Below are 19,027 nucleotides of genomic sequence, written 5' to 3'. Positions count from 1 at the left end.
AATAACACTTTTAAAAGGCTCGGTGACGTTGCTAACTGTGTTATTTCTGAATGGGAGACAAATGATCATTCACTTTGTTCCAGTGGATTTATTTTTCAAATAAACGTGTCAAAAATAAATAGCAAACTGTCCCATGGGTCCATAGGTTCCCATAGGATAGAGGATTCCCAGGTTTCCAACTCCAGCAGTAATTACATTCCTGAAAGAGAAGCATTACAAGCATCAGTACATTATCTGTGAATTTAACTGTCACTAACAAGCCTGCAATGATTGTTTCATGCAATTCTAGAGTGATTTTGCTGAGAGAATAAGAACTGTTCCTTCATAATGACCCATAGGTTGATTAAAAAACAAACAAACAAAAAACAAAAAGCATCCTGCAAAGAGTACTGCTTTGTTTTTGGCTGATTGGGATTTCATTAAATTGTCCAAAGTAGAAGAAATTGCAGAAAAGACACGCATTAGGACTTCCACTTGTGTTTGATCACTCAACAAATACAATCTGAGGAAATTGTATCCTTTGATGCGAAGCAAACTGCTGGCAAAATTAGCATGTTAGTGTTTTATTTCTTTTTTCTTTCTGTATGAAATGTGCCTTACAAATTGCCTCACCTAAGCAGATGCTAAAGAAACGTGAAAAAAAAATCAGTTCATTGTAGCTTTAGGACATAATGACTTTCTGTATTGTTTGATTGTTTATAACGCAGATTACTCCAATATCCCAAACAATCCACGCCCTCCCTGTAATGAAACTCTCCCCTCACCCTCTTCCTGATCGCCACAAAGGCCAAGCACCCTCAGCACACTTTAGGAGGGTGCAGCCCATTGTTGTCCACACCAGAGGCAGATGGTCATTTGGGCCCTTTCTCCACATGGGTACTTGTATGAAGGAATGCCTGGACACCCCACGGATGGTCAGCAGGGAAAAGGTCACCATCTGCCGCTCAAAGGTCAGCTGTCTAAAGAGCATGGTATTAGCCATGCTTTTGACTGTTTCAATAAGCTGGCGAGGACACGACACACAGCTCCACCTCATTGTGTTAAAACATGAGTGATGCAAAATACTTGTGGAAGCAGTGACTTGAACGGTGCTCCAGACATTCAAGACAAGGACTCTTAGTTGGATTATTTGCTTTCATTTTTAGTGTGAAATACTGACTTTTTTTGTTTGCTTTTCCTTCAAAATACCTATTACAAAAGAAAAATGTCTTTCTGTAACTCAAATATTTATCTCACTGGTTTTAGTGAGAGATTGCTCGAGGCCAGCAGACTCAATACATAGACACTCAGTAATAATTAGTTCAATCTTTTATTGCTACGTAAAAGTTGTGCTAAACAACAAATAGTAACTGAAACTGTATAGTAAATAATGGCATATATTTAAGTAAAACCTATTAATGTATAAGAACAATCTCAAAGATGAATGCAGTTTAATGTATTATTTCAAAGAAGGCTTGGTAGTGATGACTTTAAGATATTTTATTTATTCCAGATTTGGGAAGTTTATTTGCATTTTTCTTTCTCAATAATTCGATCTTGCTTTGAAATTTCAGTAATCAATATAGTAATTAAAATAATATAATAATTGATTCTAAAGCAATATATGCACCTTAAGCTTTTACGGATTAAAAAACTAATGCAGATTAAAAAGTCTGTAAAAAGGTCAGCTACAATGTAAATCAGCACTTCCTAAATTTAAGACTCCCATGATCAGTTCAGAAACCTGGATGTTTTCTGTGGCTCACCCAAACCTCTCATTAGAGCTTTGGTCATAATATAAGCCAAAGGTCATGTTTTTCCTTAGTTGCAATTTAGCTCATTGCTTATGACACGTCATAGCCCCTTTCTTTCTACATACTTTCCCCCATTATTATGGATATATAAGGCAAATTCAGGATCAGAAATCAGCCAGAAAAGTAATCATATCATATCATAGCATACAAATTCACTTTCAACAGCAGCCCACCTGAAGTACCATTACCATCCACTGGGGGGAAGAGAGACTACTGACATAGTCTAAAGAGCTTGGAAAGAAAAGCGTCTGGACTTCTTCAAGTTGCTTGAAGATGTTTGACCTCTCATTCAAGAAGCTTCTTCAGTTATAAGGTCAAAGGGTGGAGAGCCCCATATTTAAGTCCTAGGGGTGTGTCCCCCAAGGGGGTGAGAACCCCCTGTTGATCCTCTACCTAATCAAATGATTTACTGAAATAAATCATATGCTATTGCAGGATAATGCTTGAGAAAAAAAGTAACTCAGACTGTAACAGGATTGGCTCATAAAAACATGAACCATTGAAAGTTTTTTGCTTCACATCACACAGGCATGATTATGATTACTGCATTATTTTATTGTCAAAAGAGAAAGGAAATCTTCACATTAACAAAAAAGTGAAAAAGTGGAAAACAGTGAAAACAGCCTTTCATTTGGGATTTTCAAGTGATATATAGAAATGTAAGGCCCCTAAGAGTAATAAAGTTACTGCAAATTATTATAATTTCTACATATGCATATGCTAAACAGGAAGAATGGAGGTTGAAGTTGCAGGGTTTTTGGCATTAACCTGAATAAATGTTAAGTACAATACTCAAACCTGGCAATTACAAAGATCTAATAGCAATCTTTAAGAGATATTGCAGTGTTGAATTATTGTTTTTCTCTCACAGATGTCCATATTCCCCATGGTCTGCTGGGACATTCATCATAAATATCTTATATTATACTAAAAGAAGAAAAACTTGGTGTTTGCTTATTGGTTTCATCAGCTCTCATCCTGACTGCCAGTGGTGCTCGGGGGCGGGTTGGGGCAGACCACTGTGCTGGCGGTGTTGGAGGAGGCATACAAAGAGGGTGAAGATAGCTGGTCATAGCTTGGCAGGCTGTCCTGGCTGGGGAGGACTTTACAGGTCGGTCCGAGCCTTGACCCGCCCCCACCGTCGCCACCAGCATCCTTCTGTTCCAGCAGATATGCGAGGGACTCCACAATGCGATTCAAAGTCTGGTCCATGTGTGTTATCTGTAAGAGTTCAATCAAATATTCATTTAAGTGACAGCTATGACACCAACAGTGCCTCTTAGTAATTAAAATTAAATTAGGTTTGTTTACTTGTTAAACGAAGGAGCTACGGTTACGTTGTTCATAAAGTTTTAATTAACCCGTGTAGCACAAACAGCATCTTTAGTTTGGGCCAATTATTTTAATGATTGTAGTTTTCATGGTCAGTTATGAAACACAAACTAAAGTGATGTTTATTACAGGATTATGAGATGAAAATTCTTTAAAAGCTTTAGACGCAGTTTGATCTTTTTTTCATCCAATCACAAATAACAAAGAGAAAAAAATCACAGATGTATATAAAAACTCAGGGAGGGAATTGCACATTGTGTTCCTTTTTCTTTTCTTTTTTTTGATGCATCTTTGAAATACATGAAAGCAAACAGTTCCTCTTTTTATGCCACAGAACTGGAACAGGCTCTTAAAGTTTTATATTTGAATCAACAAAAACGAGGCCACATGTGCACACATACATAGTGGCTCATGTTACATTACAGTAAACAAAGACAGCTCTTGTTGCATTACCCAGAAAATTCCCAAATGCAGTTTATTTTCAAGGGTTCACTGAATTGTAAATTGTCATTGTAAACATCCTCTTGGGATAACCCTTGTGAACGGCTATAAAAGCTCAAATTATAGTGCAAGATAAATGGAGACGGAATTAAATATTTGACTTTTCTCTTGTACAAAGAAAAGAAAGAATCTCAAACTCTACAAGGCTTGTGAGTGTTACTGTATTTTTCCACTGAGGTTGCACAAATTCCACCTTGTCCTCCATCCTGTTGAGTCTGGATCCGATAGAGTTGTTGCCTTTGTCTTTGGCTCGGTCTTCAGAGGCAGACAACAGTCAAGAAAATAACAAGACAGAAGGATTAGGTCTGTGGTTTGTACCATAGCTGCTGTAATGTATTTCGAGAAGTCAGTGGAGTGATTCATTACCTGAACCTGTCTGGAACAAAGTTATCTTCCCTAAAGACTGGTCCAGTCTGGGGGAAACAATGGGAGCCTTAAGTTAGAGGAATATTTACACACTCTCTCTACTTCCCCTTTCATCTTCCTAGATCTTCTCCATTCTTTTTTTTTTTTAATTTATCTCTTTGCCTTTGACAGTATTGTACACATATATCCATGCTGTACTCAGGGGATATAATTCACATGAAGCTCATCTTATTTAAACCATTTACCGTCTCTGAAGCTCCTTGATGCGCACCATGAGATTGAGGTGACCCTGGGAGTACTGTTCAATCACATCTCGCACATCATACGGTTTACGAGCTTGCTACAACAGAGAGTTTCAGATTGTTTAATCAAAACGTCATCTCTTTTATTACAAATGTCTTGTCAGGATCAAACCCGTACGAATGCCTTTACATGCCAGAAACTGGATATTCTTTAGAAAATTATTCTGTCAAAGAAACTTATGTAAAAAAAGAAAGGTTTTACTCATGGCATAGAAATAATAAATTAGTTAAGTCAAGTCTCGGGTGAACAACAACACATGACATGACATGTTTGTTATTATTTCTTTAACAAAAACTAAGCCAAAATTCAGGAGACAGTGTGTGAAAATCTAAGTACACACTTACTGCTTTCATAGAAACTAAAAGGGTAACATTAGTGCACTAGTCTTATTGCTCATCAGCAAGTTTGATGACTGCCCTGGAGCATTCAGCAGTGTGTTAATACGAAGCCAGCGAGGAAAGACCATTGCAACGATCTTATCTTAGATAAGTAATTGTTGCTGCTCATTAATCTGGGAAGTGTTACAAGGCCACTTTAAAACAATTTTAAGTCCATCGTTCCACAGGGAGAAAGATTATTCACACATGGACAACATACAAAATAATTTCTAGAGTTACTATGAATGGACATGTCAGCAAATTCACTCCAAGGTCAGGCTGTGCAATGCTCAGAGAAATTGCAGAGAAAAAAAGGGGCCTTAAGAGAGCTGTGCATGAATGAATGCCTGCAAATGTTGTAAAGACGTAAAAAATGCTGTAAAGTTCCCCCACAATGACATGAGAGACTGATAAGTCATGTAGAAAACAATTACTTCAAGTTATTGCTGCTGAAGGTGGTTCTACAGCGTACTGAATCATGAGGTATACTTAGTTTCTCATCCACGGCTTCTTCTTTGGCTTGGTTCTTTGTTAAATAAATAATCATAAAGTTTGGTATGTCACACTTTTCCCCCCTGAAGTTATATTCGAATCATTTAAAGATCTGGTAAGGCCCAGACGATTTTTTTTTAAATTATGCCCCAAAATGTAAAAGTTTAGAACAGAAAGAGAGTGCTCCTTCTCTTCCACAGATGTTTGGTGAGGTTTAGAAACCAGATATAAAGTAAATCCTGTATACACAGTAATTTTTATTAATTTAATATCATGGAAATGTTATTGTGACTGACTGATAAAGAACAAAGCCTGTACAAAAACAAAAAACAAACAAACCACTGAACAGAGGTTAGCTGGACATAAAGTGAAGTGGAATTAATTTTTTTTATACTTGAAAGCAAAGCAAAAATGCCATAGCTGCCACATTAACTTACAACCGAAACAGAATAAAAAAAATCCTGAGATTGTCTCTTCAGTTTTTGTTCATTAGAAACAATCCAATACAAGCTTTTTCTTGTGGCACAGCTAGCGTTTCATGGCTTGAGCTTTTGATTAGAATTAGAGAAGTCATAAAAGCGTTACTAACATCATCTAAAAGAAAAAAAAAACATACAGTATAGGACTCATATCCAGATGTACTCATCTTTTTTCCACATCCAATTCAAAAACCTATTACTATAATGATGCTGCTGATCTGCAAACTCAGCTGAACCACTGCTCATTTGCAAACTCAGCTGAACCACTGCTTGCTGTGACCCTGGAGCAAAGTGTATTATTGTTGCTCCCCAATCTCTTTTGTTGTGTTTGATGTTTGCACAGTGACAGTGTGACAGTAAATAACAGTACAGTACTTAGTTAATAACTACTGAAATGTTAGAAATGAATAAATACTGCTTAGTGAAACCAAGCTGTTAGCAGGTGTTCAGAGTATGCAGATAGGTTACGCAATTTTAAGTAGAGCACATAAACATCAATTATTTCCCAATGTGTGAATATTATTCTTTTTTGCTATTAAAAAAATTGTAATAATTACCTGGAAATTTCTCTTGGCCACAAAATAACGCATTCTCTGGATCACCCGGATGGCTTTTCGGTGAGACTCTGTGAGTCTGTGAAAAACACATTTGCATCAAGGTTGGTCGACTTCAACCTGTTACACTTGTTTACACCCCTTCTTTCACTGAATTGAATGAACGTGGCAGACATTAACCTTCATACCTGAACTCTTATCAGTATAGGCAAAAATATTAAGTTTCATTATTACTGCTCCATCTACATCAAAAGCCTCTCCTCTATTACTTGTCTTCCTTTGAATGTGATGAAGGTGAGTTACAGAAAGAACAAAGGCGGGTAATTTTCAAGGTCTGCACATTTCTCGAAAAATCATTAGCACAAAGCTTAGAGTGATTGTCGGGCATTTAGCCTCCATTATTATGTTGTGGGAATTATTAAATAGGTATTACTTAACAGGCTCATTACCCTGGAAAAGCAGTGAGCGAGTATGTGAGGTGGGAGCGCAGCGAGTTCTTTGTTAAGTCCGGTGTATAACAAGGTAGGTGAGAGTCTCATAATGGACTTTTCAGAGGCAATGCAATGGGCTGATTTTCACATACAGCTTTCATAACATTTTGTCAAATTAGCACTATGAAACGTCAATAATGTGTTCCTGAACTATTATAGAATCCATTTTACATCATAAAAGGATTATGTGGTAGTGATATAAGCAGAAGCCAGGCAGTGAGACAAATTTCTTTTAGCTCTAATGGCAAATTGTGACTTCTTCAGAAAAAAAGGAAGCATTTGAATATCAAAGATGTTTCTTTAATATTTTCATCTACCATCAATGAACACTGTGATGTGAACATCCTAGGGATCTGTAAGGTTATAATCCTTAAAGAAATTGTTAAATATTTTGGAAATGGAGCTTATTAAACTTAAAAAGAGGAGATCTAAGACTGGAATTAAGAGACAGTTTGTTTTACGTAGCACAAAGAATAAAAAGAGGAGCGTAGCCTTGCTCTATCTAAAGCATCCAAGTCTACCTATTAGCAAGCTTAGTAATTAACTCTGTACAGATTTAAAGGGGATTATGTGCTGGACTACGTATTCCTCAGTAGAAACCAAAGTCACTATGATCATTTTATGTTCAACAGAGATCTTAACGAATAGTCAGCTACATTAGTGGTTCGAGACAAACATGACGCTTAACGCACCCAAAGGAAAAAGATTTTTTAAATCCTGTTTGGGGAAAGTCAGCAAACATTTTTTTCATTTCTTTTATCAGATTTAATGGGTGATTTTATAAATGCAGTTTTTAATGTCCTGGTGACATTAGATATTCAGTGCTTCAAAATAAGTACCTGATGTGTTGAGAAGTGAGATTCTACAGGGCTTGAAGGAAGTGAGTAAGCATATTTTTCACTCTCATTTTTTTGTAGTAACAGCCATCAGTGAACTTTATTAATGTTGATCATTATCATGGTCTGAGTACATCAATCATTTAGTCTGCATATATATGTGTGTTGCAGATGCAAAAGTTTTGATCTTTACTCCACTGGAGTCACCAGGCAACATGTTGGGCAGTTTTTTAAGTCAACATCAGAATTCAAATCCACCAGCTGACTGGAGTGTTTCTGTGTGGCGTTTGCATGTTCTCCTCATGCATGTGTAGGTTCTTTCTGAGTACATCACATCTCTCAAAGACGTGTGGTTTAGGTTGATTGGAATTTCTAAATTCCCTATTAGCCATGATTGTGAGAATGAATGATTGTCTGTCTCTCTCTGCGGCAGCCCTGTAGATGGACTGGTGACCTGTCCAGAGTGTACTCTGCCTTTTGCCCTATGATAGCTGGGATAGGCTCCAATCCCACCTGCAACCCTAAATTTGATAAGTGGAATGAAATCCCACGGATTAAAGCCTTAGCAAGATTAGAAGGATGTCTTTGGAGCCGTTAGGGGATACTTGATTGTGCTATTTAATATATACAGTGCTATTTAAATAGCACCTAAATGTGCTATTTAATGCAGTAAAGGCATTTTGATTACTATTAGTGCCATATATTCTTTTAGAATGGTCTACTGAGCAGTGTTTTGTCTTCCATCGGATGCCTCTGAGGAATCAAAAGAACTCGGTAAAGTGTTGATATGAATAATTCATTATTATTAGCTGTCATGCTTTGACAGTTCAAAAAGTTACTCTTACGATCAGTATTGTACCAATGGTTTTATTATCACTATGAGTTATGAGGAGACTTTTCAAATAGGGGCAAACATCCAAAAATTTTTAAGGTGACATGGATTCTGACTGACTGTGTCTCTACATTGAGAATAATTGATAATATAACATATAAGTAAATACAGGTGGGTTACATGCAATAATACATGCAATTCTTTAACTTTGGAAAAACTCATTTTGCTGCTGTCTGCTTCTGCGAGGTATGTAATGAACTCAGAGAGAAGGCTTCCAAAAACAGTTGAAATCTACACTTTGTGTATCTTGAAACCCCTGCCTTATATTTATTAGTAGTAGTGATCAATAATGTAGCCCACAGAGTCTGTCTTCATCATAGAAATTTGTGCTTTAAAAAATATGAAACCCAAGCAAATAATGGTTGTTGAACATTCCTCGAGTGCTTTTTGTGGCTTTTTTGAAAGGTCTAAAGGCACATGAACTCCGCTTTTTGTACTGTCGACATTTTTATGCTGAAATGTCGAAAATGACTGATATTAAAACGTTGTTTTTTTTTTTAAAATTCCAATCCATTCTTTATTTGCAGCATTTAAATAACCTTTATCTGATTTGATGGTTTTGTTACAGACTTTAAAAAAGTGGTTTTTCTTTTCTTTTACAAATGTGGGGATTCAATTGTGTTAAAATATACAAAACAGTGATGTCATGTTTTGTGACGAGGACCCAGGCACAGAGAGACTTGATGAATTTAAGAATCTTATGATTTAATAAAGAAATTTGCAGACTTGCACAGAGATGGTAAAATTATGATGACTGATAACGGAAACAAAGACAACAGAGGACGAGGACAGGGAGGAACAGGGGTTAAATGCACCAAGGAGACAGTCAGAGAGGACTCAGGACAACTGGAGACATTTAAGGACTGACAGGGAAGAAGTCTCATCGTGACGAGTACAGTTTATCTTGCTTGGCTGGGCAGCTCTCTGGGTGCTCAGCACCCCCAAAGCTCTGATCCTAGAATCGCCCCTGTTCCAAATGCTTCATGTGATTGGTATAAACAAAAATGCAATGTGAAAAAGATTTTCAAAAAAGTTTCTATTGAGCTTTACATTTTTGCCTCACACACTTTTTTTCTTTTATTATGACTTTAAAAGCTCCGTCTTCTGGGTAACTGGGTGTGTAATTTTCGTTTGTTTGGGACAAATGTTTGGCAGTTTTGTTGAAAGTCTCAGTACCTCGATTATTATCAATTTGCCAAAACATAGCACTGCAAAGTCAGAACTGGCAGCTGCAGAAATATGACTCCTGGGAAGTATTACATAGCGAGAATCTATACACCACGATTTGTACCAATGACTAAACTGAGCTATTCTCCGGTCTTATAAATAAAATAAAACTGACAAATTGGTGTTAAATATGTAACAAAGCGTGTAATCAAAGACAAACCTGGTGAAGAGAAACACATTCTTCAAGGGTTTTTTTTCTCTCATATTTTTGGTGTTGTCTCGTCATGGATAACACAAAGAGTAGTATCTTATAATGGCACAATGCAGCATGGGATTTGATGTGGCGCTGCTCTATGAGAACAGCTGGTTACGTATTTTGAAGTCAGCAGAGCACAGAGTGATCTTTGCCAACAACGCTGCTGCATGCATTTCCCACTCTGCATCATTACTCCTCCGTTTAGAAAGAAGTCCCACGGGTCAAAACTGTCGCTCCATTTGTTTCACTTACTGTGCACTCACATTGCACTGCAGTTACTTAACACTCATTTCCTCATATCACTCTCAGTCTCTAGCTGTGCAAGTGCCTCGGCAAATGCAAGTGATTTTTTTTTCCTGATACACACTCATTACACAGTAGAGACACGAGCCCTCTGGGGTTTGGCATATTTCAAAGGTTAATTACAAATAGCGGGAAAAAAACAACAACCCTAAAACAAAATGCATAAAAACCTTCCCTGTCATGGTCATTAAAACGAACGTACACATAAACACAGAATCCTATGGTGGTAAACTCACTGTGACACTGAGGAGGCTGGGGCCAGTTCATTCTCTCTCTCTGGCTCCAGCTCCATGTCGTCTGCAAAGCTGCAGTTCCTCTGGAGCGCGCTGGGCGAGTGGACTTCTAAAAGGCCAGGGCTTCTTTTCACTGCACGTTCACCCACAGACACCCAGAAACACACTCATTAGACTTTAGCTATTAATATGTGTCTGCAGTGACACTGCAGATAAAGTTTCGCTGTGTACATCCTGTTCAAACAGGTTTTGCGATTTACACTTACTTACACATTTAAATGTATTCTAATTTCTCTTAATGCACTAATGTTGTGTATGCTGATATAACCAACAACAAAAATATGCCCATATGTTGCATTAAAAGTAACATTATCTGAAGACAGTGGAAAGGGGGGGAAAAGACATTCCTATGGTAGCTTTCAGAATCGCTAGTGATTTAGTGAGGGCTTGTGAACTGTGGGAAAATTAGGCCTCATGTGACCTGGGATCTTGACTCTCCAGAGCTCTGTTTAGGATTATAAAAGTGCTGTATTTAGATGGGAAAAGAGATCTGAATTTACAGCTACAGTCATCTTGCAAAAACAGGGAAGAGAGGAAACAACTCCGTTTGGATAGACACAGATGGGTTTTTTTTTTTTATGTAGATGTTCTCAAATGCAACATGCCAGCAGGGTGGCACTTTCTGTTCTTTGCCACATAAACTTGGATAAAGAGACTTTTTTGTGTCTTTTAAAATGGTAAAATTTAATTTAAAAAAATGAAAGACAAAATGTAACCCCTCAATTATCCAAATCTGCCGCTGGAGTGTTTTGAAACTGCACCATTAAGAGACGTATGACACAACAGGTTCATGATTTTGATGTGTGAAATAAAAAAAAATAAAAAAAAGGTGTTAAATGGCACTGCTTGAAATGCACTGTAAATCAAATGATCTTAAGTGGTGTTGTCATCTGGTGACAAGACTTGCCCTGACCAGCACACTGATATTTCTCAATAACAGAATGCAGGAAAATGTTTTAACTCCCTGCTGGGCAGCTTTTTAGATGAAATGCCAAACATTACTTTGCATATCATCTAAACACATCAGACCTTTAGTCCTCTTGGCAACAACACTTCAAACTGTATGTAACATCACACATGATGAAACCAAAACTTGTTGCAACTAAAACTGAAAAATGAAGCCAGCACCCCAGTGCCAAAAATCTGCAGTTCCTGGAATGACCACTTGAAGTCGATTTCAAAAGTTCTTAATAGACATCCATGTTCAAATTTCTAACTTTACAACAGAAATATGCATTTTTTTCTTCTGGGAAAAGGCTTCAATCTCTACAGAGGATTCTCAAATGACATCATATGCACACCGTTGGCCTCCTCCATCATAAGGGAACCACAAGGGAAAAATGTGTAATCCAGTTGATGAGTGGTTCCTGGAAGCTGCTTTCATGCCACTGGGTGAAGTTGGTCATAAAGAAGGTGCTGCACCAAAAACCTCCTTGGTGTGGTTGAAGATTGCTGCAGCTTTTACATCAAAGATACTAATTTTTTCTATAAACCTTCGCTTTTATAAGAAAACTTATAAAAGTGCAACACAAACTCGACACAAACTGGAAATTGAGGGCATTTCCCTTCAAAGTAAGAGTTGTGCCTCACTTGTGTCACACTTTTATAGTTTCATCCCCATTTGAAGAGTAGTTGGCAAATGTTTGCAGTCTCAGACAACTTGCCATGTTTCCTACGAACTGTGGGCAACTGGAGTTAGGAACCAAAGCAATCACATACAGGCATCTTCTTTGCGACCTAGCAACAGCTAGGAACCTCCAAGATCTATTTGGTAATACATATTTTTCCCTTGCCAGATTATTGTGCACCGTCTCTAGGGCATCGTGACTGAGGTCTTGCTGAATTGATTATACATAGTCACACATCAAAAATGGTGGACCACTTAACATCACGTGGTTAGCAGTTGTAGGACCACAAAACCTCACTAGCTAATTTTCCTTCTTATGACATTTGTAGAGGGGTTTAAATTGTTAAGGCATTAGCATTATTTGCATTATTAGGGGCCTGGACACTTTGAGAGACAGGAAGGTGCCATGAATCGACTATTCTGTAGGCTGTGTATTTTCTCAGGTGTCCATTTTGTGCACAACCTTTTTTTTTTGGTGGTCATAATTAACATCAATCTAACAAGAAAGCAGCAGTAAAGATGGCGAAGGTCAGAATACTAAACTCAAGGCTCCAAAACAATAATCCACAACCTCATGAGTGCCATCTCTTTGGCCATGTGCACCTTTTATATGAACGCCAGACTGTATCTTCAAGGGAAACAAAGTAACATAAAAACAACATTAAGCTCTGAAGTTACCTGGAGGTGGTGAGCTGAACTGAAGAGAGGACAAAGATGTCCAGGACTGCTGGCGATCTGAAGAATACATGATGGAAAACACAAGCATAAATTATTAACTTTAATTATCCTGAAAAATGAATGTGGCACTTGGAATCCTTTTTCATAGTCATTAGTCATTAAGAAAACAACACAACATTTCATTACCTCATGGGTGCCTGACTAAGAAAGCATGCTGTTATAAAACTTGACAATGACAAAAAGTGACTTGATGGGCTGTTAAAAACAAGCATTAGGAGAGGATAGCGAGTGCGCAGAGGACGTGACCAGGATGTGGACACTAACATGCAGCTCACCACATCCTCCCAGAGTGTAGAGTCCTGCTAAATCAGGCATAAACACAAAGAGAAAAAAGACACAAGCAAGGAAGTAGGCAGTTAAGTTGAATGGAAGAAGCACAATGAGAATTAAAAAGAGGCAGAAAGACTTAAAATGTAAAAAGAAATACCACATCTGCAATACACCTGATAGTTCCGTTTATTATGAACTGAAAAACACTGATGGAAAATTACTTTCCTTCAGTTTTTCCACTCTTGCAATCAAAATTATAATGACTTGTATCTATTTTATGTAACCACATACCCAGTGAACAGAATTATGAGGAATAAATGCCCACACAGCAGAGATAACCAACAAGGTTAACGCAGGGATGAAATTGTTCAATGCAGAAGACAGGATACGCTTTTAGTGTAAGCTGACAACTCTGTAAGGAGCTAAGCACTAGAGCCAGCATCAGTGCCTGCATCCCCTCACCCCAAGCATACAACAGATGGCAATGTAGCAACTTAGTAAAAAATGGACGTGTTAAAAGCACCATGCTGTAAATGTAAGATGTGCAGTAGACCTGTAGCATCAGAGATCGTGAAGTGCACAGACATGCATAGAACCGTACAATGGTGCAAATTAAATTCTCCCCTTGTACTGAGAAGTGAGTGCAAAGCAAAACCATTGGCACTGTTGTGTTGGTGGTGCTGCAGTCACCCATGTAAGCAGCTTTTCACATTACCAGATTGTGTTAAAGAAAGAGGTTATATAATGAGGGCCTGAAAAGAGTAGCATCCAATTAGATGTTTATATATTATGGATGTGCTAAAACTATCCATATTTATCTTCTTGAAAAAGTAAACAGATGATCCTCTCCTGTGTCTTGGTTGGTCAGTCTACTAGATCAGGCTATCCATTAATGTCCTTCATACAGCAGTGAGAGGAGTAATAATGATGATCTTTTGAAAAGGTATAAAATAGGCTACTCGGTGAGCAGAACAACATTAGGGAATACACTCTGAGAGAAATGAATGAACATGGAAAATGAACTGACAGGGGGAAAAAAATGAAAGAGGCATTTTCAAGGATGATATTGAATTAGTCAGTATATGTTACTTCAGCAAAAGTTCCACAGCTTGTTTTTTGATGAGAACAGCTCAAATATTCTCAGCCCCAAAAGGCTGCAGCCCCCACTCTCCATGACAGGATGTTGTAAACCAGGAAGTTAGAAAGTGGGGCATATGATATTTTGGAAAAGTAACTCACATTCTGATTTGTTTGTATGTAGGCTTTAAAAGGCCACATAGTCCCTTGAATGAGAAAATCTGTGACTACACTGACCACAAGAATGGGAGCGTTAACATTAAAGGGTTTAAGGTGACTGCTGATTGCTAAAGTTGGCCACAATCTAATTGCATATTAAATTGTGTCTGTGCAATGCTATGCAGTGTGCATGCTCCACATGCTCCACAATACATTTAGTTCAATTTGACTAATGTTAGATGTGTTGAGTAGTTTCAAATGGCTCTTAAATACTAATGCAAGGACAGTGTTTCATTGTACTGTCTAGCTCGTGATTCAGGCTGTTTTCAGGAACATTTCTATCATTTATACATTAAAGTAAAATAATGTAAAAAAAAGTCATTCAGTGTCAGTGAAAAGGAAAAGGGAAAACTTTGACCTGCTGGTGGCACTACTCCTGAGCTATTAGAAAAGGTTTGATTTGAAGTATTTAAAGTGAACTCATCAAAGTAGTTGGAGTACACAACATAATCTTAAGTGACACTGACAGGATGCAGTATTGATTTGAATACCTTCTTTATTTGACTCCTAGTTCTTCATCATTGAATCAGCAGCACTGTTTGTTGTGCAGATTTTTACAAGTTCAGCAGAGGACCCTTGCAGTTCATACTCATCAATGCAACCTCACGTTATATTCCTGCAATGCGCTCATCTATTTTTAATGTTTGGACTTTGTCCTCTTCACCTGCTGTGGACAGCCTTATATCTGCAGTTTAAATTCAACATTCTCTATTTTCTGTATCATGAAAGAATTTTTGGTTTGACACCTGAGCAGCGCTAATGAAATCTTTACTCATTAAGTGATGCTGTGAGTATTGATTCTGATTTGAAGGAAAGAACAGGCACCACTCCATATATCTACACACTTGCAACAAACATCAGTCTGTTTTCTTCTAGAAACTGTTCTTCACTCTTTCAATAGGTTTTAGTACCTGTGCCAACAGTGCTGTAAACATCTGAACTCATCTCCCTCCCGCTGTCAAACACAGAGTCGAAGGTGATGCTCGGAACTGTGGGGGAAGTTGGACCATTATCCTTGTCACTGCTCTTCAACTTCTTCCTCAACTTCACCTGTTCGAGAAAATGCAAACAGCTCAATGAAGTGTTTGGCTGCAACTTGAGTGACACAAAAAGGTAACCGTGTTCACCATGTGGGAAAAACATTTGGAGTTACATTTTGATTTTGCAGCCAAAGTCTCAACTGTCAAACGGAATTAGATTTAGCAGCCAACAAACCTTCGTAAACATAAAGGCATATCAGTCGCCAAATTACGTGATGTAATGATCTTCATAATCTGCCTACCTTTCTCTACCGCCACTCTCTGTTTTAAAAAGTGTGGAGCTGTCAAGCATTTAAATAATTTATCATTTCTGTTGATGATAATTACATGGAAATACAGTAGGAGGATCAGAGTCTAAAAAGAGGGCCAAAATAAACACTGTTACTGACTGCACATAAGCAACATTTAAAAACAGATGCATTAGTAGATGTATGGTTGGTTGCAAAGATGCTGAATAATCAATATCATTATTAAATTGCCTCTGGCTGTCTTACTTGCTGACTTTTTTCCCCTTGTCAGGCGTTTCTTGTTTGTTTTTATGTGTATCTTTTCAAAATCTGATATCCAGTCTTGTGATTCTGTTATGCTACAGTAATGGATGATTTTCTTAAATCTAACTAGTTGATTAAGCCTGTCTGATAGTAGAGAGTGAGTGAGGGGGTTGAAACCCAATCTGACATTAATTTATGAAATTATTTACAATAATTCTGTTTATTTGTTTCTATTATTTTTTTCTATTATTACTATTATTTGTTAGCCATTACTAGTCGGAAAAGACTGACCTCTCTCATAAGAACTATGGTGTTTCCAGTATTTTTGCATCGATATCAGATATCAGATTTGCATCATTGAGTGCAGTCTAAACATCAGAAACAAGTTGCAGTATAAAGCAACACAATGCAGCACAGCAGACTACAGCCTTGACAGTGAGCACATAATAACTGAAAAACAAAAACAGCCTACATAAACCTTCATGGAAACCTTTGTAAATTTAGGATTTACAGTATTGCAGGGGTGTTGCTTCAGACTACATTAGTTGCACTTTGCCTGTGTCTAATAAACGGGAAACCGGGTGTATGAAGCAGTTACAGAGAAATCTATAAAATGATTACTAACCGATTTCTTGGGCTTGGGGGTGGATAGAGAAGAGGCAGGGATGTTTGATCTTTTTCTCAAAAACATCTTGAATGTGGCAGAATCAAAGTTCTCCACCGCAAAACATCTCCACGATGTCTGGAGGGGCATAAAAATAGCAATACGTTGGTTGAACAGGACAAATTTCATGCCAACATGTCTGCCATATAAGAAAAGAAAGAAAAGGTTACATGAAAGGATGGTCTCCATAATAAGACTGTAGCTCTGAGACAGCATAATCCCCCGGCTGTACTGAGCTACTGTTGGGAGTATTTTCTTGGTCAAATACCTGAATGAGACAGGCAGCTGCAGGGATCTGTCGGTTGAAGTGTTTTTGTCTTTGCTTCTGCTGCACCTTCAGGGCGAAGCCTGAGCCCAAGATTCCCTGTGAAGAAAAGCATAGCAGAGTTTTTTCTCATTATTCAGTTTTAACCACACACTTTCAGGCAGCTGCACGATCCGAAAGATAGAGAAAGAAGGAAGAAACAAAGAGAGATCCTTCATGATTCTATTCGGTTGAGAATAATTTATTTTTTCCCATTAACCTTCATAAACACGGAATTAGCAGATTTAAATGGGGAGATTAAGCGTTTTTATTTCTTGAACTAAACGTAAATAATTGGGGCTCTAAGTATTTGAGACATTTCATAAACCTTATTATGAATATTGAACCAAGGGTAATATAAAAAGTGATGAGGAAAACTATACTTGTCTAATCCAATTTTTCACCCAGTTTTACTGGGTTCACTGACTTACTATGTTTCTCAGCAAAGTCACTGCTGTTCTGTAATCCTCACGGCACAACTCAATGATATGGTTAGATGGAAATTTCTCACTGCACTTACTGCAGGCAGGGCAAAGAATGAAATGGCAAAGACTGAGAAACAGGAAGCAATAGTCTTTCCAATCCAGGTTTGTGGCACTTTGTCTCCATAGCCAATAGTTGTCACTGTGACCTAAAGGGAAAAAAAACACAGACAAGATAATGACGACAGTAGCATTTTATAATTAGCGTTCATCAAAATATACAGCTAGGGTATGTGTTTTTAATAAACCAAAGTATAGGACAGCTTAAATAATTACCTGAGGCACTAGATGAAAAGTTAAATGGGAACTACACACCTTCGGAGCGGGAGTCACAAGTTCGATTCCCACCCGGTATCCAGTAAAGGTCCTGGCTAGACCCCCCATGCTAAAAACCAAGTCCTGGAATGGCGCGACTATGTCTGCAGACTGTCTGCAGCTCGGACACAAGAATTTCACTACATGTTGTACTCTGTATAATTGTGTATGTGACAAATAAAGGTTGTTTGTTTGTTTTTGTTTGTTTGTATCACAAACTGCTTTGTGCTATGTTCTGTATTTATATTGGACACACAGCTGGATTTTGGGGTTCATATATTTTGCTTAAGGACACCACTGGTCCCCTGAGACATGGCCGCCATTACTACATATCATCATCACTGATTGAAAAATCTGGGGATCATCAAAGTCAGTAGTACATCCGTGGTCCCTGCAGATAGGCTAGAGCAGTTGCTGATACCACACTCTTGAGTATCTGCTGACTCAAATACCAATTTGATACCGTCTTTTCCTCGCTCTTCAGTAACTAGGCTGCTAATAATACTTTTTTTGGAAACACAGCTGAGCTCCAGATGTCTCTTGTGAAACTGCAATGCTCATATTCCAGTCATTTCAGTGGATAGTATTATAACTTGTATGCACTTTCTGGAGACTTATTATCACTGCATCCCTAATTCTAACCACTACCCTATCATTAAAGGGGACCTATTATGCTTTTCCTTATTTTCTATCACATATATACATAGTGTTATCAAGGCTGGAGTGCTAATATTTAACACTGCTAAAGTTTTAAAGAACAATGTGTAAAGTAACCCTAAAAAGCTTAGGCTACAAACTGCTATAAACACTCTAAACACTACCAATTAGAGTGGATAGCTCAGGCACACAGGCACCAGGGCAACACTTTCTAATCTAATCTAATAAATTCTAATCTTTCTAATCGACCGAGTTACTCATTGCACATCTATTTCCATGCATGTGCTCAGAGCTTACTTTAGCATTAGCATTAGCATTAACTTGATAGTTTGGGCTAATGACTTGGTACTGACAGGGGTTATTAGATTTGTACAGAAAATCATTAAAGTATCCAACACTGACTTGATCCAAAAACAGTAGTAGTCGTTTTAGAGTACAGACATTTTGCTAGTGTGGTTGCAAAAAAACAGTGAAAGTACTGCTAGCAAACAGTTTAAAAACTGTATCATCACATCCACAGCTGAACCCACAATTATCTATTGACTTTACTTGACCAAATACTTTCTCTGCTTTGAGTCTTTAGTGCATTAGACCCTTGATTTCCCAATCCTCCAACTACAACTCTGATCTTTTCACCTCTTGGACTCTTAATAACATCTTCATGTGCTGAAATACCCCAAACTGACTCTCAGCGTGTGTGACAGCAGA

General features: G+C 37.8%; 1 protein-coding gene across 2 annotated transcripts in view; it reads right to left on the bottom strand.

Moving 5' to 3' along the window:
• Positions 1 to 2,131: 2,131 nt before the first annotated feature.
• kcnq1.1 (potassium voltage-gated channel, KQT-like subfamily, member 1.1) overlaps positions 2,132 to 19,027 on the bottom strand; it is a 43,258-nt gene continuing 26,362 nt past the window's right edge. The window contains exons 7-18 of one of the 2 annotated variants that reach the window (XM_085275696.1): positions 17,386 to 17,496; positions 16,830 to 16,925; positions 16,523 to 16,639; positions 15,278 to 15,416; positions 13,076 to 13,102; positions 12,741 to 12,797; positions 10,379 to 10,508; positions 6,201 to 6,276; positions 4,238 to 4,332; positions 3,993 to 4,039; positions 3,820 to 3,881; positions 2,132 to 3,014 (exon numbers count right to left, since the gene is read on the bottom strand). In XM_085275696.1, coding sequence (XP_085131822.1) covers positions 2,760 to 3,014; positions 3,820 to 3,881; positions 3,993 to 4,039; positions 4,238 to 4,332; positions 6,201 to 6,276; positions 10,379 to 10,508; positions 12,741 to 12,797; positions 13,076 to 13,102; positions 15,278 to 15,416; positions 16,523 to 16,639; positions 16,830 to 16,925; positions 17,386 to 17,496 — 1,212 coding nt within the window. In that variant the 3' untranslated portion in view covers positions 2,132 to 2,759. The remainder of the gene's footprint in view (positions 3,015 to 3,819; positions 3,882 to 3,992; positions 4,040 to 4,237; positions 4,333 to 6,200; positions 6,277 to 10,378; positions 10,509 to 12,740; positions 12,798 to 13,075; positions 13,103 to 15,277; positions 15,417 to 16,522; positions 16,640 to 16,829; positions 16,926 to 17,385; positions 17,497 to 19,027) is intronic. The other variant, XM_085275701.1, reaches the window with a different exon arrangement.

Source organism: Mchenga conophoros, linkage group LG1 (assembly GCF_057382185.1).
Source record: "Mchenga conophoros isolate Kocher_MC1m ecotype Shallow Benthic linkage group LG1, M_conophoros_male_GT1.1, whole genome shotgun sequence".
Lineage (NCBI taxonomy): Eukaryota > Metazoa > Chordata > Actinopteri > Cichliformes > Cichlidae > Mchenga > Mchenga conophoros.
Note: the sequence above shows the minus strand (reverse complement) of the source record. Positions and strands in the feature narration are given on the sequence as shown.